The following is a 20,906-nucleotide window of genomic DNA, read 5'->3' as shown; positions in this document are numbered from 1 at the left end:
CAGTACTCCAGATGTGGCCTCACTAGTGGTGAATCAAGGGGAATACTCACTTCCCCCAATCAGTTGGCAACACTTCTATCGATGCAGCCCAGTATGCCATTAGACTACTTGGCAACAAGGGCACACAGTTGGCTCATATTCAGCTTATTGTTCACTGTAATCCCCAGGTCCTTTTCTGCAGAGCTGCTGCCCAGCCAGTCAGTCCCCAACCTGTACCAGAACATGGGATTGTTCCATTCTAAGTGCTGGACTTTGCACTGTTGACTCCTATTGAGCTTATTTTCCACTGTAACCCCCAGGTCCTTTTCTGCAGAGCTGCTGCTTAGCCACTCAGTCCCAAGCCTGTAGCGGTACATGGGATTGTTTCATCCTAAGTGCAGGACTTTGCACTTGTCCTTATTGAACCTGATGAGATTTATTTTGGTCCAATCCTCCAATTTGCTGAGGTCTTTCTGAATCCTAGCCCTACCCTCCAGCATATCTAGTACTCCCTACAGCTTGGTGTCATCTGCAAACTTGCTGAGGGTGCACTCCATCCCGTCTTCCAGGTCACTGATAATGATACTGAACAAAACCAGCCCCAGGACTGACCCATGATCTACTTGATACCAGCTGCAAACTAGACATCAAGCCATTGATTAATACCCTTTGTACCCAATGATCATACCAGTTTTCTATCCACCTTACAGTCCGTTCCTCCAACCCATACTTTCTTAACTTGTTTGTAAAGAATGTTGTGAGAGACCTCACCAAAAGCCTTGTTAAAGTCAACATATATCGCACCTACTTCTCTCCCCACATCCACAGAGCCAGTCATCTCATCATAGAAGGCAATCACAGCATGGTCAGGCATGACTTGCCCTTGGTGAATCTAAGCTTTCTGTTCTTAATCACCTTCTTCTCGTCCAAGTACTTAGAAATGTTCCATAATTTTTCAGGGACTGAGGTGAGGCTGACTGGTCTATAGTTCCCTGGATACTCCTCCTTTGTTAAGAAGGGCACTATATATGTCCTTTTCCAATCATCTAGGACCTCTTCCACCTGCTATCGTTTTTCAGAGATAATGGCCAGCGACTCTGCAATCACATTTGCCTCATCAGCCTCAGTTCCATCACATTTGGCCCCATGGATTTGTACAGGTCTAGCTTTTCTAAATAATCTCTTAACTTGTTCTTTTGCTACGCTTGGCTGCTCACCTCTCCCCTCAAACTGTGCAGCTAGGTGCAGTAGTCTGGAAGCTGTCCTTGCCTGTGAAGACTGATGTAAAAAATGCATTGAGTACTTCAGCCTTCTACGCATCATCTGTCACTACGTTGCCTTTCATGTTCAGTAGGGGACCCACACTTTCCCTGATACAACTACAATTCATGGTGCTGAGGCATTATGCTATTGAATGAAGTATATGCAAAGAAAGCTTTATATTTCTCTGAAAATTAACTTACAAAACAATACCTATTACAATATGTGCAAGTCAGAACTGTGAAATTCAGTGAAAATAGATAAAATGTGTTTTTTGCACAGCACTCTGAGGATGTTATTGTTAGTATTTTTCTCTAACCAAACTCTCTTGCCAACAAACCTGAGAAACATCCAAGTTAAAATACAATCAGCCAAGTTAGAATACAATCAAAACAGTGATTTCCAGTGAGATTCTATACTGGAGCTAAACAGGAAAGGGTTCATACATGATATTTTAATTAGAAGACAAGTAAAAGAGCAAACCCAATGTGTGGCAAACTGTAAAGAATGATAAGAAAGGATAGACAAGAAACAAAGAATTACTAGCAAGAGAAAACAGTTGGGATAGGACATTAGAGAGCAAGAAGGGGAAGGGGCATGAAGACTGGACACATATATTGTTAAGAGTTCTGATAGCCATTAAAAAATTACCATATAAAATATAATATACTTCCCCTGAGAAATGTTTGTACATATCACGCTTTGACATTGGAGCACATATTTCTCACCTGAAGCAACAACAGTGCTTGCCCATAACGTATTTTCTATGCTAAGGCTTTCACGAACAGCTGGATCACTGTCTTCCTGTTAAAGATAAAAACAACTGTTAAAGTCAAGATTAATCCACTAAAGATCTTAACTAGAGATCTGACAACAATGCCAAATCACGCACGAAAGCTTGACATAATGCTAACTCATGGGATGGTTACACCTCTGTACCTCCGGATAAATTGCTGTGCTTTAGTTTCATTGTATATGCATGATTATATGTAGGAGAGAGGCCATCTTCTGTAAAAATTAAAGTGAAATATTGATATTTGATACACACATCAGATCTGTGCAGGTGGCTTCTTATGCTTACAGTCCAATGTGGGGGCTCTACAAACATGGATTAGATTGCAGAATAATGAGCTAAGTATATAATTACAGGGGAATCAGATGCAATACTAAATACTGAAGGAGAGCAGCAATGTTTAGTATGATCACATTAGTCAAATTTTATTACTAAAATATTTTTAATTACCATTTTCAACATTTCCTTCATGACTCCAGTGACAGTACAGTAGACTTAGGTAGTTTAAAATTCTCAGTGCTTATACTTTTGCCTAACAAAACTACATCTTTAAAGCCTTCTAACAAGAAGAGTAATAAGGTCTACAGATTCATTACAAATGGTACTTCAGTCTGCTGGCAGTTTCCTGTCATTTGAAGGAACTTCTATAGTCAGAATACTTTAAATTAATTTTCTTATATTATACATTCTGTTAAATGTTGGGAAGGGGTAGAATGGAGGATTTTTTCCTGCTGTACAGCATGGTCAATTCCACTTCATGACAACAAAACCAAATGGTTGGTTATCAACTTGCATTTCTATTTTGGATTATCCATTTGTCTCCTTGAATGCATTATTACTCAAGGAAAGGAAAATGACAGGTTAGTACAGATATGCTTTCTTAGTCATCTTTTTGAGAAGGTCTACAGTTCTCTTACAATGGGATTCTCAATATATTTCCAAGGTGAAGCAGGATCATCCTTTAAGTACAGACAATCTATAAACAAGGTAGATTGCCTATAATTATCTGTATTTTCTCCCAGATATTAAGACATGAAGAAGCCAAGGAAGTGGGCTTGGCTTAGGGTGACTGAGAATTTCTAACCAATGGCCATCTATTAGAATTCAGTACAGGAGACATTATTATCTTGGGATTGTCAATGCTCTCAAAGATCAGACTTTGATGATTAACCACAAAAAGAATGTTTCTTGAACTTATTTAGGAAATTAATGCTATTACAGTTGTGAGGATTGCTTGTCTGAATCCAATGTTGGGCATCACCGGAAAAAACTCCCAACTTCAAATTAAAAAAAAAAAATCTCATCTCAGTAGAGACGCTAGGAATTGGTAGAGGTGCACCGATATATTGGTCATACATTGGATCAGCACCAATAACAGGAAAATGAACATTATTGGCAATTGGCTTTTTTTGGCCAATAATGTCACCAATAAATGCTGCGCACATGTATGCTGCTGCAGCATGCACGTAGCCAGGAATGCAGCCTGGCAACTTGGAGAACAGCATCTGGCCGGTAAATCTGTGGTGGAGCATAGTGCACGGAGGAAGGAACGGGCATGAAGGGGGCAGATCCAGTCCCCCATGGTGAGGGAGGGAGTGGGACAGGGGTTGCCTAGCCAGGGCAGTGAATGGGACCTGGGGTGGGGCAGCTCCCCGCCACTGTGTGCACCCCTGGGGGAGGCATGGGGCCATATGCCCTCCAGAATTTATGCACGGGGTGAGGGTGGGCTACCTGCTGTGGGCTTGGGACCAGGAGCTGCACCAGCCTCTTTTCAGTGGGGGGCCAGGGCCAGGACTGTGCTCGGGGTGGATAGGGGCAGGGCGGGCAGTAGCGCTGGGAGGGGGCAGCAGTGCTGGGGGGAATTTAAGGGGCTATAACCACCCCAAAATTCTCCATAGCCCCCTGTAACCACTCATCCCAGTGTTGCTACCACCCACCCCATGCAGCCCTGGTCCTGCCCCAAACACAACCCCAGTCTAGTGTCCCCCTGGTCCTGAGCCTGCAGCAGGCAGCCTGCCCTCACCCTGTGCATACATCTGGGGGGGCACATGCCCCCCATGCCTCCCCAGGGGGTGCATGAAGCAGCAGGGAGCCACTTCCTCTTTCCACCCCCAGCCCTGCACCTCCCAGACGACCATCCCATGCCCTGGCCCAGGTCCCATTCACCACCATGGCTGGGCAGCACCTGCCCCAGTCCCACTCCCTCCCTCACCATGGAGCCCTTGATCTGGCCCCCCACCTGCCTTCCCACCCCCACACAGTTTCCCCTCACAGACTTATTGGCAGGATGCTGCTCTCCAAGCTGCCTGCCTGCATTCCTGTAAATCAGCTATCAGATCATCGGCCACTGGTATCGGCCAAGAAAATCTTTATTTGTGCCCCCCTAATAATTGGGAGGTCTGTTCTACTGGATTGTCTACTGACAACACCTCCTACTAGCATTCAGTCCATGCAGTGCTGTAAGGAGCAAAATTACATTTCATCATCATGTTCAGTAACCTTGTTAGGGTGCTGAATAATATTCATGCCTTAAGGAAGCAATTAATATCAATTAATATCCATGTTTCTAAATAGGTTTTGTTGAACAGGCTGGATGTATTAAGCAACAGAGACTTGACCTTTTTCCTTGGAGACTCTCAAAGACCCCACAATAAGGATCTCTGGAGCTAGTTTCCCTGGTTTACTAGGGTGGCTTAGCTATGGATTTTTTTTTATATATAAAAAAAAAAACATATTTGGTTCCTCGTCTTCTACTGGGTGATCCAAACAGCAATAATGTCAATACTAACTTGGCCTGGTCCCCAGTAGATGACTAATTTAACAATAGCAGATCTTCTCCGTAAGAAAAAAAAAATCTGAAAGGACAAGGACAAAGAGAGCACCTTCAGCTAGAAAAGAACAAAAAGTGCAGTTCTTATGTTCATATCCTTTGTATTGTGCTAGGGAATGGTACAAAAAGTAAAGAGTTCCCTAGATCAGGGAACTCTGTCTAGCTTTCAGATGTGTTATTAACCAACTCGCATTCAAGGTCCCAAAGACAGAGAAATCACTGTTTCCATCGGCAGAGACTACTCACAAGCCCAAAACAATTTCTGATGAGCAAGATATTTCTAGGTAAAGGAACAAATGTGCTAAATATAACTTCTGCCATATAAACCATGGCAGCAGCTCATGTTTTCCTGTTGATGGGCTGCTTATATGGAGATAAGAAACTGTACTCTAGCTACAACAGGAAAATCTGTCTTGAGTAGGTATGACTGTATTCTTCACAGTTATCAGGAAAATTTAATTAGATATTTTTACCATTGTGACTAGAACTGGCCTATTTGCCCATGGAAAATCCTGAAATCTCACTGAACCAATGATGACATCTAGAGTGCAAGCTAAGCATACTTGGGAATGGCTCTCCCAAACTTACTGAGCTGCTTTGTGCCTGCTACCAGTCTTACTTGAAACAGTGCAGTCACTTCTGCATGGCACAAAGGACAGATAAACACACACCATCATTCATTCATGGTCTAGTCTTTTCTGCACTCTGTAAAGGAGAAGAGGGGAACCCAGTGCTGATTTTTAAATTTTGTCTTCAGAAGCTTGCCCCTGTAATATTTGCTTCAAATGAGAAAGTGAACCTGTGTTCAGAGATTGCCCCAAAAGTATTTCGAGTGGCCTCTCCAACATGGGATCTTTTGGAGTCTTTCTAGGAAAGAGGGAACTGAGGCTCAAGGACAGCATCCCAGCAGCTCTACTGAGCTCTGCTGCATGGGATCCACATGGGCCAGATATGTCAGTGTTCCCCGTGGAGATTTCAGAATGGGATATGTGTAGGAGACCATGAAGGGATGGGTTAAAAGGACTGCTATTGAGGCAGCAGCAGGGGGAGAAAGCTGAACTTAATTATTTCAAATAAAAACCAAAATATATTACTAGTCTGAATCATGCAGGTCAACTGCAGAAGAGCCAAGATGATGACAATGACTACAAAAGTCCTATTTGTTTCAGATTCACTACTTATTTATTGGTTTCTCATAGAATGTATTAATTATAGAAACAGATACAGAATCATAAAATAATAACAAGAAATTCAAGAAAAACATGTCGTATGTCAAATAACAAGTTTGGCATCATTTAAATAATGTGATATTCTGCTGCATTAATGTAGATAAACCCGAATGCTGTGAATACAGTATGAAATGTTAGAGAAACTCCATCCACTCCCTTAGGAGCATTCTGAAGGGAAGAAAAAAAAACAACACTTGGTGTCCTTGCAGCAGCTTCAATGAAAAAGTTAAGGCGGTAGGGCACAAAGAGCAGAACACTGCTTCACCTCTAGAGATTTCCCCAAGTTTAGAACTAAAGAATACTAGTGAGAAAATATATGGAAGCTTGACTTTTTGTTTCCTGTGTTGCATCAGTTCTTTCAATAGAGAATATAATTTCAAATGTTGGCAACCTGGTTCTCCCACCAACTATATTATTCATATAAAAAGGAAAAAAGAAATTAAAATATTAACAGGGGAAAAAAACCCAGGTGCATTATTGTTTTCAGAGAGCTGTTATATCTGGATGAAATGTTTTACCATAAAAATATATTGTTCTATAACTGTTTTTAATTGTTAATTTTTGAATTTCTGTTACTGAAATTTAAAAAAAAATTGTAATATATATATATATATATATATATATATAAAATTTTGTGCATTGCTTAGAATACTAAAAAATTTCAATAATTTGGTCACTTTTTAATAAAATGGTTTAAATTGTGGAAAGCATACGTAAAGGTAGAAGGCATTCAGCCAACCTTAGCTCTGCTTTTTAATGACTTATGATTTTTAAAAGATAGTTTGGAGGATATTTTTACCCTGGCACACAAATGTCATGTTACAATAAATGCTAAATTCTAAACCTAATCCCATATAGAAGAAAATATGTTTAATTTAATCCTGTGAATTGTCATGTTTTATTCTTTGAAGAATGTATTTTACTTTAACATTGGATTTTGGAAAATATGATTTTGTCACTATAAATGTTAAACTAATCGTAGTAGGCCAGCTGCTTTGATTTACACTGAATTTAACATAACGTTCATCAATGCAGAAAATGAGCAACTGCTGAAAATGTTAAAGCTACCACAATTTGTGACATACACAAAATAGATCTTGTTACTAGAGGTAAAATGAACAATGTTATTCTGAATTCTTTGTATATCATATAAAGATTTATGTCTTATTTTAGATATATGTATACACATACAATTTCCTGATTTCTACTTTTAAAAAAAGGTTATCTTAATTTGCTAATATAATTTCCTGCCATTTATTTTCCAAAATAAGGCTATTATACAACCATTTGATAGCAAGGGCATAGGAAATACTTCTCTAAAACTAAGAGAAGAATGAATGTTTATAAAGTGATGAGCTCCACTCAAAGAAACTCAAGAGAATGTGGCATATACACAAATATTACTTACCCGTGTGAAGGTACCCTCAAAACTGTGAATATCAAGTTGTGGCTTTTGAGCATAAACATAAGCATTGATTGAAAAAAGGTCCTGTAACAGATAGCAAAGTAATTATTAACATTAATTATTACTATTAAATTAATACAAATTTATTCAGTGCACTATATTATAATTAGGCTATAATTGTCCAGTTTTAGATGTGGTAAAGATACTAAAATATTTTCTTTTCCCAATAAAGGTGATGAAAAAGTTACTTAAGTAAGCATTGGAATAAAGTCCTGCTAGAAGAAATCTCATTATACAGGAACAGAGTGCTTGAGAACATAGCCAAAATTTCAAGACTCTGAAAGTGATATTTATACAAGTATGAAAGAGAATTTTTCTTACTTAATATTTTTAATATTTAAGCTTATTTTTTCTAATACAGTAACCATAAAATTGTATCTTTTTACTTTCTTTCATTCTCTTTAAAAATAATTATACAGTTTTCCCCCCTGGGTTCCTTCTTGATATTCCAAAACACCTTTTTAGCAAGAGATAAACTGATTGAATATGTAGGGAAAATGATAAAACTGAATTTAAAAAGTTCCACTAAATGCCAATATATTACAGACGTTTACAGAATCTAAGAGTTAAACGGCATGTCTTAAAATCTGAGAGTTGTTATTGTGATCCTTCTGTTATAGAACTGTTGAGATCTATAGCCATCTTCGAACAAACACATTAATAAATTCTGAATACATTCAGATCTAGTTTGCATTTTATCAAACTTTCTTCTGACGTAGTTCTAAAAAGCACCTTTAGATGCAAATCATGAAAATAATTTGTAACTGATGTTCACAATCTATGCATGGTATGTTTACCTTGCCCTACAGAGGTATATATAACCCTAAATCATTCAATTAGTTTATTTACAAGTTTTATAAAAGCAAATCAAGTTTCAAGACTAAATTTTTGCAAAATATCTTTTGTCATCTCAAATCATTGGCCATTTATTTCAGTTATTCACCTAAACTTCCACTTACTGCACTCTTGTGCTTCCAGGTTAGTTTTCATCAGCTTCACAAGAAATAATTCATATGAAACTAATACACATGTGGTATCCTATATCTTCATCATTCAATTCTTCCCGGTCTGTTATCACCTACAATTTAGTTAATCCAGGCTATTACGTGCTTTATTGTACACAGAAATATAAGTTTCTCAGTACTGAATAGTACAGAAGAAAACCAATACCACACACATACTCATATACAATAAGAACTGTTAGTGAAGTGCATCAAACATGAACTTTTCTTTTCAGAAAAGCTTAGTTAGGAAACAAAATTAGAATGCAAAAAAGTAGAAATATCCATGTCTTCACATAAACTGACATTGACATATAATATAGTCACATTTTGGTTTAACTCACTGCAACTACAAACAGTGCCCCTTTGTAGCCTATTACATGTTAGGTACAGTGTAAAAATGTTTATCTACATTCCTTTACTTCCTGTGCTCTTTAGCCTGTATTTAGTGTCCTTTTGTGCATTTGAGATCTAACACTGCCTATCCCTTTCAGAAGCCTTCTTAATTTCCACTTTGACAAAAGTGAATTCTCTCATTTTTCTAAATAATCAAGATCTTGACATTGCACATGCTTTTATAATCCTTTTTTAAGGAACTTTCAAATATTCCTTTATATTAAGATGGCTAGAATCTTCAGAGAACTCAAAATATGGCCTCTGCTCTCAAAGCACTATGATTTTATACAGACTATACCCTAGCAGGGTATTCCAGCATAATAACTGATTCTGTACTTTGCCTGTAACTACAGAAAAAAAGATGTAGTGCAGGTCAGCAAGATATCTCTGCACTCAAGTGCAGGATAAAATGAAGAATATTTCCCCCTGCAATCACATGCAAAACACAACTCTAAGTATTTCATGTGTATACAACTCTCAGGCAGGACTTTAAGAAGCTAGACTCTCATATAACATGGGGGAAGAATCACTTATATTCTAATAAGGACACAATACCAAAACACCTGCTTAGCATTCATCAACCAATGATGAGTTTTAAGAGGACCATGGTTTATGCCTATTTCTACAGTTTAAATTGGGTAGATTTCTCTCTGTCCAGTGTTACTGCCCCAGAGGCAAAAGCTGTCCTTTCTCTCACAACAGAGACCACAAAAAATTAAGCATGGCACTATCTGAGATGGAAAGATTAATGCAGCTATGTAAGCTTCATAAATAATGCTGTACAGAAAAATAGCTAAAACTATTTTGAACAGGGAAAATCTGGATGGCCTAGGTGCAGGGATACCTTAGTATTATGAAATTTCCCTTCCACCTTATTGTCATTCGACTTGTGCTAAAATATTTCCAAAATATTTTCTTTAATACTAGTTTATTAATGAAGAAATACATTTTTAGGAATTTCAAAATAAGTCCAGCATTACTATTGCTGAAATGCTGGTGCACACTGAAGTCAAAGACAGTTCGGCCACTGACTTTAACAGGAACAGAATTTTCCTTCTAATTTTTCATTTATATGGGGAAACAATTGAGGTGAATAATTTTGGTTATATCCCTATTTAAAAGAAGACAAGCAAATAGAAAAAAAAAAGTAGGTTTACAGCAATTCTAAGTTAAAATGCTTAGCAAGAACAAAGTTGAGAACAGAGACTATAAAAAAATATTTCCATACAACAATGGATAGAACTTACAAAATACTAAATAACACGTTAGGAAGCTTGGTTAGCTACAAACCACCATTTAGAAAAATGCATCTCATCTGTTTACATTAGTCACAAAATGACTAAATGATGGTAAAATAATGACAATGTTTTCCTTTGCATTTTACAATAATAATTTAGAAATCACTCTGAAGTTATCAATAACGTAGAAAAACCTCCTCTATTAGGTCAAGGGCAACATTTGTTCACCTTACTTAAAGATCATTAAAATACATCCTTAATCATAACATGTGGTTCATTACAAATAAAATTGCCTTTGGTTCAATAAAACTAATTAAATGTAAATGGTATTGTTTACTGCTGTATGGATCTTTTGATATAAATCAGCAAGTCACCATTTATTGAAAATTACAGTGACCTCATTGTTGTTAATAAATTTACTTGATCACATAAGGCAGAGAAGAATGTCCCACAATACGTTCAGTGCCAGAAAAACGGCCCCACATATAACTATGAAACCACAAGAAACCTAACCTGGGTGTTAGAGTTCTTGCAGCACAGTCATCATTAAATGACTTGTTGAAATTTTAATTCTCTGATCACATTAAGTGGTTTGGGAAGACAACAAAATCTGTACTGATCATCTTTGGTGGTGTCATCTGTTCTTCAAGAAAAGCTCTGAAGGTTTGCAGGTTTATTTATTCTTGGTGTCATGGTGGATAAGGTTACAATGCTTCTCTGTTGATGTGACTGACAGATCATGACAACACAAGATACTCAAATCCTTTACATCAGATAACTAAAGAAATCAAAATGAGTGACAATTATGGACAGTGTATGCTGCTAAATGCAAGACCAAAGTCCTTAATTTCCTTAGTCTATCTCCATACTCAAATTTCACTTACTGTCTATTCTTTTAAATTATTAAAATATCATGTATATAATACAAAAGTATTATTAAACTTCTCCTTTTGAAATTTCCTCCAAGTTCAGGCTAAGATCCTGTTTTAAGAAATGTGACCCAGTGATGGGGAACCTTTGGAAATCAAAAGTAGTACACACATAATGCACAGGAAGGATAGTGTGGCTCAGCTGAGACCACTTGCAACCTCTAAGCAGGACCTGCAGGTCAGCAGAAACAACTTAGGGAAAACTTTTTAAACTCCCCTCTACTTGCGAACCTCTTTACTGCAACAAAACCTGATATTTGACTTTGTCATTTAAATATATGATTTATGTTAACAAAACAGTGGACTCCAAATTCTAAACTAGATTCCAAATGGAATATACAAGTGCAGCCGGTACTCATGTTTCATTCCAGCTTTACAAACAGTATTGAATTTAGAGATATTCCATATACTTAAAATAGGAAATACTGCACCCACTGAACATTTTACATTAGCATGTTCCACTATTTTCCTCCACTGAATATGCTAATTACACCAGAGATGAGCACAAAATATTTGAACCTATTGATAATGGGTTCTCTTAATTTCTTCTTACAGAGGCAGAACTTACACAAGGGTTCAATGCAAATTTTACTTGAATACAAAGCTGAATCAGGGGGCGCTATGTAAGTGTAAGAAATTGCCATAGCTATTTAGTAACAGCCCAGCAGGTGGCAATCAAGAATTATTGTAAAACAGGATCAATCCAGCCTATTTTCCTGGAATTGATCGTTTATATTTTAATCAGGAAATTCTGTACATTATCTCTACATGCATACTAAAGGTGCAAATTGGAGGAACTTGTATAGAGCGCTTCCCATGGGAAAGGGATTATTTTCTGACAGGCATTTATTTTTTCCAGAACTGACAGATCTGAATGTCTATTATGTACTTTGCAAAAACGTCCACAGTTTGGAATGACTTGCGTTTTAAAGCAAATCAGATTTCAGCAAGTTAATCTCTATTTCATTTAGCGAGGCAAACTAAAGCTTCGGATACTTTTTAGACATAAGGAATAACCATCATATTTGAGTTTGAAAAATAGCTTCTGAGCAAGCATAAATTGTGGCTGACCTTAAGTTGGGAGCAAGAGTTGGGACAGTACCCAGGAAATTTTGCATTCAAAGAATAAAAAAAAGAAAAAAAACAACAGAGATATGAAGAGTAAAATACTTGCAGCGATACTCTGCTTTCCAAAGAGAGAGTCATAGCCTCAATCCTCTTCACATTAGGAAAAACTAAAATGGCCCAGAACTGGTCCAAGCTTCATACTCTGTAATACTAGAGAATGTTCAGTTGCCAAAATGATATATCAAAGCTGTTTTCAAAACTTTAAAAGACATGTGTCTCTGCATGTCCACACATGCAGGCACATGTGTGTGCAGCAGCTCAAATAGCAGCAGTACAAATTTGTGCCTCAGCACGTGTGTCTGAACATACACTTTGGTGTCAGGCAAATTGTGCCACTTGAGGCAAACTGACTGCCCAGCTCCTCGCAGATCTGCAGCCAGGGGAAACCAGAAGCTGAGGCCAGCACCTGTGCTGGACTGAGCAGTATAAAAAGCTGCCATGGAGAGCAGCTCAGGGTTACTTGCCCTCAGGATCTTCTGAGGCCTGGCCAGTTGGTACCTGAGGACACTACCGCTTGTGTCAGCTCGACTGCTGAAGCAGCCCTAACCTACAGTGGCTCCTGCCCCTTCTACCCACTGCAGCAGTTTGGCAACGGGGGCTGCTGCCTAGCTGTGAACTGCTACCACCTGTGACAGCATCCACCCCCTTGGACCTGCAGTCCCATGGCTGTGCACCTGCCAGACCCAGGCAGGGACCGCATGGCCACCTGGGCTCTGGTACAAGCAATGTAGCAGAGCCGCCTGCACCTCTGGGCCAGCTGCCAGCAGGCTGGGGCTGCACAGTTGGCATTCGGGTAGCACTGCTGTCATTTTCGGGTGCCCCCCTCTCTGCCATCTGGGCAACCATCACCCAGAAGATGTGCTCCCCCAAATGTCCAAGAGGTCAGCCACCTTGTCTGCCCTCCAGCTGCATCCCTAGTGCTGGCCCTGGGCAAGCTCCTTTGCCTGGGTCCCGTCACTTGCCTCACCAGCAGAGATCCAGGTGTTCCCTGTTTAAAAATTGCAAATTCTGTGATAAACCCCCCTCAAATTCTCTCATTAAAATATCCAAAATCCGTGTTCTTCCACAATTAAAATGAAACGCTACTATATAGAGGGAGATCAGTTGGGCAATATTTTATTGATATATTTAAAATGTTAAAGCAATTTGGAAGCCTACCAGTGCCTCTATCATTATAATAAAACAAATTCTAAGTATCTATAAACGTTGGCGTTTGCTTCTGGGTTTTTTTTTATCATAGATAAATTGAAGTGCCTCTGCCCCCTTCACTCACCAGGATGTCGGATGCTGAGCAGCACTGATATGCCCGTGCCCTGCCCCTGCCCTTGCCCCTCACTCCCAACCCATAGCTTCGCCAGTGCCCCTCAACTCCTGACCCGCAGCCCCTGCCTATCCCCACTAGCTCCGTCCTGGCAGCAGCTGTCTCAGCACCAGGACATTAAGGCTGTGCAAAACTTCAGCAGCTGTTTTGTTTCAGAGATGTTTTGATCCATTTCAGTGGCTGAATCACCAGATCTGAATTGAAACAGAAGGTTCCAAAACCTCTCCAAAATGAAATAAAAGCATCTGAAACATTTTCAGACAAGGTTCCTTGGGTGAATCTGATACCTTGTCTGCCTATGTCCTTAGACCAACATGGCTACAACCTACACCTCTGAAACATTTTGGAATATTTCAGAGTTTTGGAGGCAGGCTTGTAGGGAAATGGAAACTAAGAAGAGGGAGGGGGGAAAGAGGGAGAGAAGGACTGCTTTGATATTGACATCTGTAGCTGGCCAGTGACTACAATCTTTCCCCGAGTTCCCTCCTAATCACAGTGCTCTGGGGGAGAGACAGAGAAACAACATACAAGGCTCTGTCTCTGCCTTTTCTGTCAGCTGTGTCTATTGCAGCCTGAGCAGCAGAGCACACAGCATCTGAAAGGTCTAGGCTTGCTTGGTAGCAGTAGGTACTGGTAGTCTCTTGTTACCACGTTGTAGCCAATCCTTTCCCACTTACCCTTGCCTACCATCCCTATTGTTATCCCTTTCAATTAATTCTTCCCCAAAAATCCTCTTATTTGTTCATATTTTTCTTTCCCCACAAACAAAAAGAAAGCTGTGCTTTCCCTGGCAGTCTGTCATTTATCATTGTGCAGGAAAGCACAACACATAAATTATATACTCACTTTCTAGCACACCAAACATGAAGTGTGCTGGAAAGGCAGGTGCCAGGTCTTCTGGCAGGAGAACAAGAGGTGGCAGAGGGAGAGCTGTAAGTCCTCCCCCACCCCCAAACTTAGACGCGCTCTCTTTTCTACCAGGCATGAGGCTTCTGCTGCTAGTGGCAGCAAGGAGGTGGGAGCATTGTCTGCACATGCATCACCTCCACAAACAGCTGTTGGGACATGACCTCAGTTCTGAAAGACACAATGAAAAAAGCTGAAGGAGCCCATGTTATGAAACACTGCTCCAAAAAATATATTTATTAACATGTTTAATAACACTGCACAGTATGTTCTTACTACTTGATAGCGGGAAAGTCAAAGATAGGGATGTATCACCCATGCAGTCATATCGGGAGACTCCCTCGGCTCTCTTAGGTGCATCAAATCTGACCCCCTGGACCTGTAAACATCATGGACATCTTCACTTCGGACATCTGGAGCAGCCAGGATGGAGATCATGCCTACATCTCCTTCACAGGGCACTGGTGTGATCAGTCAGGCCATTGGTGGGTTCTCCTTCAAGAGGAGGTGATGGATGAGACCCACATGGTAAGGGAGATCATGTAGGCCATGAACCACATGGTGCAGCGGTGACTCATTGGACAGGGTGAGCTCATCCTCGGTTTCATGGTCACTAACAGTGGGGCTAATATGGCCAAGGCAGTTCATGATGCCAACTTTGTTGGCATCCGCTGTGTGGCACACAAGTTCCACCTTATAGTCAGGGACACCTTGGAGGGGGATAGGGCTGTCAGTGAGGGCACCGTCACAACCAGCCAGCTCATTTCAAAATGCAGGAAGGTGGTGGGCTACTTCCACTGGAGCATCAAGGGGGCAAAATGCTATGGGACAAATAGGCAGAGCTGAACGTCCCACAGCACAAAATCATGCAGGATGTGGAAACTCGGTGGAACTCCACATACCTGATGCTCGAAAGGCTGGTCGAGCAACAGAAGGCCATTCATGAGATGGCTTTTCTCGGGGAGACTGGGATCAGCGGCCCCCTTAACAAAGCTGAGTTGGATACCATCTCCCAGATCTTGGTGGTCCTCAAGCCATTCCGAGGCCACCGAGAGCCTTAGCGCTGGTGATGCCCTTAGCCAGGTGATCCCCATAGTGAGGGAGCTTCAGAGTCAAATGTAGAAGTTCCAGGGGATTAATGTTTCTGGCTGGGGCAAGCCAGTCACCAGAGGTGCAGGCACTGGTGAAGTGGCTGAAGGAGGGCATTAAGAAATGGCTGGATCTGTTGCGGTCCAGTATGGTCCACTTGCTTGTGGGCATGTGCAACCCAAGGGTGAAGGGGAGCATTTGCTGCAGCAAAACCCTGGATCACTGGATGGAAGTGCTGGTGAAGAGAGGCAGAGAGGCAGAAGGGAACAGGCGGGAGGATGTGGAAGAGAGGAATCCACTTTCCCGGACCAGCACTCCATCCACCAGCCAGTCTCCTCCTCCACCACATGTGCTGCCAATGTGGGCCAAGGGCATGGCTTCCATGTTGGGGTCCAGAGGCGCCAGACCCCAGCATCAGGTAGGTAGCACCGAGGCCTTGGTGGCTATATATCTCACTGATGATGTGGAGCTGCTGCTCTGTGACCCCTTGGCCTATTGGGCAAGCCACATCCACATGTGGCAGGATCTAGCCACAGTTGCCTGGGAACACCTGTCCTGTTCACCAACCAGCATTCTGAGCAAGAGGATGTTCAGTATTGCTGGGGATGTTGTGACACCACCACTTCTAAGGATCCTGGTTTGGTGGAACAGCTGGTGTTCCTCAAGGTAAACCTCCCACTGCTGAGGTTTCCCAATCCCCACATGCAGATGGAGTGAGTGCCACCATCTTCACTCCATCCACACCTATTTCCTTTTTTTATTTGGTTTGGTTTCACAACCATTTAATGCCCCACTCTCAAAGCTGGAGGCGGCACTCTCTGTATCACCAGCTAGCAGCGGAAGAACCAGGGGAGGAAGGGGGGAAAGACTTCTCTGATATTGACATCTGTAGCTGGCCAGTGACTGATCTTTCCCTGAGTTCCCCTCCAATCACAGTGCTCTGGGGGAGGAAAGCAGAAACAACATACAAGGCTATGTGTTAATTGATCTGTGCCTTTTGTGAGCTGTCTCTCTTGGACCAGCAACATCTGAAAGGCTCTGGCTTGCTATCTAGTTTCTTGGTAGCTAGCTAGTCTCACTTCTTCTGTGTTTTTCCTGACAGTCATCACTGTAGGAAAGCACAACATATATTACAGAAACATACACATTTTGCAGAACACCAAGCATTATGAATGAACTTCACTTCATCAACCTCCTAGATCAGGGACGGGCAAAATGTAGGCCGCCAGGTCATTCTATTCAGCCCTAAAAATTTAGAAAATTAATATTTATCTGCCCCTGGCTGCCTGTTATACAGCCCTCAATGGCTTGCCAAAACTCAGTAAGCAGCCCTCCGCCTGAAATAATTGCCCGCCCCTGTCCTAGATACAAAAACTCATAGACTCAATAATAGACACTGGATTTATGACACACTATAACCTGCCTGACATCTGACTTCCCAGATACCTCTCCACTTTTACCTGCTACATCCCCCTTGCTCCCTACCTCAGCCTGTCTCTCACCCCCTGATGCCTCAATTTACATTTTTACTGACTGGCTTTCTTGCCAGCATACCAGCCTCTGGCTTCTTTACTATTCACTCTGTTCAGGAAGAGCACACACACCAACTGCAGATGTTTCCTCAGCCTGACAAAGGGGTTTTAAACTCAAAAGCTTGCTAAGATATATTTCTCCAACTACTCAGTCTAATAAAAGATATCAGATTGACCCAAAGAACATCGTCTGCCTATGTCCTTAGACCAACACAGCTACAACCTACACACACCTCTTAACACACACAAGTGTCATGAGTTTTGCTTTGAACAGTTTGAGGTGCAGTTTCCCAGAAACCTTTGCACCTATCTCCTTGAAACTTGGCAGGCTTCATGCCCTCAGAAAGGGCTGCATCCCTGCTGTCTTCATCTGAATCAGGCAAAAAATGACAAAGTTATAGGTATTTTAGTGATTCCCCATTATAGTGTCAAAATTCTGAAATAGATTTGGCTGAATCGAATTGGGACAGTGATCCAAAACACCAAATCGAATCACTGTCCCTCCAAAATGGCCGAATCTGAATCTGAATTGGAACAGAGCTGTTTCACACAGCCCTACAGGACATGAGTCCAGCTGCAGCTGTTCCACCCCTTTTGTGGCTCTGAGCAGTACCAGCCCTTGCTGTTCTGCCCCTGTGACTGTGCCCAGGCCCCAGCAATCCCCAGGCTGTTCCTGGGAAGCCCTTGACTGGGGCTCAGTGACTGGGCTGGGCAAGCCCCTTCCCTTCCAAGCCAGTCTCCCCCTGCAAAGGCTGCTCTAGCGGGCAACAGGGCTCTAAGCCCAGCTTTGGCAGCCTCTCCTACCTGGAGCTCTCCTCCATTCCCAACCCCTGTTTCTTTCTCTCCCACACCCCTGCTTCTACCTCCACCCCTGCCCCCAACACATCACACCCCCCAAGTGGTTCCTGAGACCAGGAGCCCCCCCCAGGCTGGGGCCGCATGTCCCAACACTGGTGTGGGCACAGGGCAGGGCTGCAAGCTGGCAGCTGCTTCTGCAGCCATGGCTTCCACTAGCAGGCCTTTGTGCTGTCCTGTCTGGAGGCTGGGCACTCAGGATATGAGATTTGTGGGGGAGGGATGTGGGGTTTGGGGGGGAGGGGTTAGGGGAGCTAGGGGGGCTTATGGGTGGGTATAGGGGTGAGTGTAGGGATCGTGGGGGGTGGTGTGGGGCTCATGGGCAGATTGTTGGGGAGTTTGTGGGTGTGGGGGGACTGTGTGGATGGAGGGAACTGCTGGGGGGTGGGTCCCCTGCCCCACCACACGGCGCACAGCCCTGCCCTGCCCTGCACAGTGCACAACCTCCCCAGCAGCAGCAGCAGCAGCCTCCAGACAGGACAGCCCAGCCCGATAATGTGCGGCTTCTGTGTGTGATGCTAGGAGCCCAGCCTGGTCTTGCCTGAAGGAATGTGCCAGCAGGCTGGGCTGGTGTCATGCTCCACGTGCAGCCCCTGAGTCTGAGGCTGTGCTACACCACCATGGGTCTCTGCCAGGAGCAAGCCATGAGTGCTCCAACAGCTGCTGCTGCTGTGGAGGGGAGAGGGGAACGCTGTGCGCTGTACAAGGGGACAGACAGGGGACCCACCTCTCCTGAACAGTCTCCCCCACACCCACAGTCACTCCTCCCCCCACCTCCACATCCCTACTTACTGGGGAGAGAGCCTTGCCCGCTCCTATTTGCCCCAGCAGGCTGAGGCAGAGTGCTGAAGCAACAGGGGCATGCGGCAGCCATGGAGATGCTCTGGCAGCATGCTAGAGCATCTCTGGAAGACCCAGCCTCCAGTTATTTCAGGGCATGCTCCAGGAGTGCTCCCTGCACTGCTTTTTCCCAGCATGTTATTTTTTGATACTAGGATTTCCTGGTATCAAATTTAGAGTCCGTGCTGCAAATATGCAGTGTGAGAAACATTTTTTCATTCTTAGTGTGCCTCTCATTGTATCTCAAACTGCTCTGAAGCACTGCAGCAGGCACATGCTTGCTTGTCTGGACACGGCCTGTGATTTTCAGTGAGCACACAAAATATAAATATTGTAAAAAAAATACAGAATCTTTAAAGCTCATCTAATTTTATTCAAAGTTAAAAAGAAAATCTTTGAACCGAGGATATTAGAGGACAATTATTTACAAGAAAAGAAGTTTACCTACTGCCTTTCCTTACTAGGAAAAATGAAGCATTGTTCATTATGGTTGTGCTCCAAATAAACTTGGGAAAGCCAAGACACAGATCAGTTTTACTACAATTAATACCCTAATCAAGCGGGGGAACTATGGGATAGAGCTCAGTATGCCTTCAGTTCAAGGCTCACCTCGAACTGAGGATCTTAAGGCAGAAAAGGAACACTGTAATGTGTACAAAATGTGATGTATAGAACCATTTACTGTGATGTGGTTTAAGATGGAACGTGACCTCAGTTCTGAAAGACGCAATGAAAAAAGCTGAAAGAGCCCATGTTATTAAGCACTGCTCCAAAAATTGTATTTAATAACATGTTTAATAACACTGCATAGTATGTTCTTCCTACTTGATAGTGGGAAAGTCAAAGATGTATCACCAATACAAAGGGATGTATCACCAATGCAATCACATTGGGCAACTTCCTCAGCTCTCTTGGGTGCATCAAATCTGACCCCATGGACTTGTAAACGTCATCATAGAAGGCAATCATAGTTTGGTCAGGCATGACTTGCCCTTGGTAAATCTGTGCTGCCTGTTCTTAATCACCTTCTCCTCCAAGTACTTAGAAAAGTTCCATAATTTTTCAGGGACTGAGGTGAGGCTGACTGGCCTATAGTTCTCAGGATACTCCTTCTTTGCTTTCTTAAAAATGGGCACTATATTTGCCCTTTTCCAACCATCCAGGACCTCCTCAAATTGCTACGACTTTTCAGAGATAATGGCCAACAACTCTGCAGTCACATTTACCTCATCACCCTTGGTTCCATCAAGTTTGGCCCCATGGATTTGTACATATCTAGGTTTTCTAAATAGTCCATAACCTATTCTTTTGCCACTGTTGGCTGCTCACCTCCTCCCCAAACTGGGCTGCCAGGTTCAGTAGTCTGGCAACTGACCTTGCCTGTAAAGACTGAGGTAAAAAAGGCATTAAGCACTTCAGCCTTTTCTGCATTATCTGTCATTAGGTTGCCTCCCTGTGACAGGGGGCCACCCTGAGTCCAACCTCTGCACCAGCCTACCCACCTGTCTTGGGCAGTCTGCCTGCCTACCTCATCTGCCACACCTTGTTAGTAAATAATTTTGTTCATTAGGTTGGAGGCTGCCCTTCATGTGCCCAGCTATACCAGGTGGTATATACATGCCTCAACCTTCCCTACACATGTCCCATGCCTTGCATGTGTTATTACCGTCATCGACTCTATATGCCCCTGGCACTGAGGCTTCTGGCTTCTGTCTCTCTGCAATACGCAGGCACCGAGCTCTCTAGTGATTGTCTTTCTGTGCCTTTCTCTTGGGCGCCTGGTTCTGTGCCCCCTTAGCTGCGTCCCTCTGGCATTATGGGTGCTGCGCCCCTTTGGCTTCACTTCTCTGGTGCTAAGGGCTTGCCCTGACCCTGTAAGTGTGCCCTCTGGCTCTATGAGTTCACTGAACCCTTCTAGCCTCCTGGTGCTCTGAGCTTACTGCACGCTTCTGGCTGCACCCCTCTGATGCTATGCTTGCTGTGCTTGACTGGGCTCTACCAAATCATATGCCCTCTCTCTCCAGGCACTAATGAGGCCTCCAAACCTCCCCTTCTAGCCTCAATCCAATCCTCCAGGGTAAACACAAACAGAAACACAAGCCCCTAGGCTACAAC

General features: G+C 42.6%; 1 protein-coding gene across 4 annotated transcripts in view; it reads right to left on the bottom strand.

The window, feature by feature from the left end:
- Positions 1 to 20,906, bottom strand: part of ATP9B (ATPase phospholipid transporting 9B (putative)) — a 343,595-nt gene that overhangs the window by 163,059 nt on the left and 159,630 nt on the right. For 3 of the 4 annotated variants that reach the window (XM_059724300.1, XM_006258252.4, XM_006258251.4), the window contains 2 exons: positions 7,500 to 7,580; positions 1,968 to 2,043 (listed from right to left, as the gene is read on the bottom strand). The exons of the other annotated variant lie outside the window; for it this stretch is intronic. In XM_059724300.1, coding sequence (XP_059580283.1) covers positions 1,968 to 2,043; positions 7,500 to 7,580 — 157 coding nt within the window. The remainder of the gene's footprint in view (positions 1 to 1,967; positions 2,044 to 7,499; positions 7,581 to 20,906) is intronic. 4 annotated transcript variants of the gene reach the window in all.

Source organism: Alligator mississippiensis, chromosome 3, assembly GCF_030867095.1.
Source record: "Alligator mississippiensis isolate rAllMis1 chromosome 3, rAllMis1, whole genome shotgun sequence".
Lineage (NCBI taxonomy): Eukaryota > Metazoa > Chordata > Crocodylia > Alligatoridae > Alligator > Alligator mississippiensis.
Note: the sequence above shows the minus strand (reverse complement) of the source record. Positions and strands in the feature narration are given on the sequence as shown.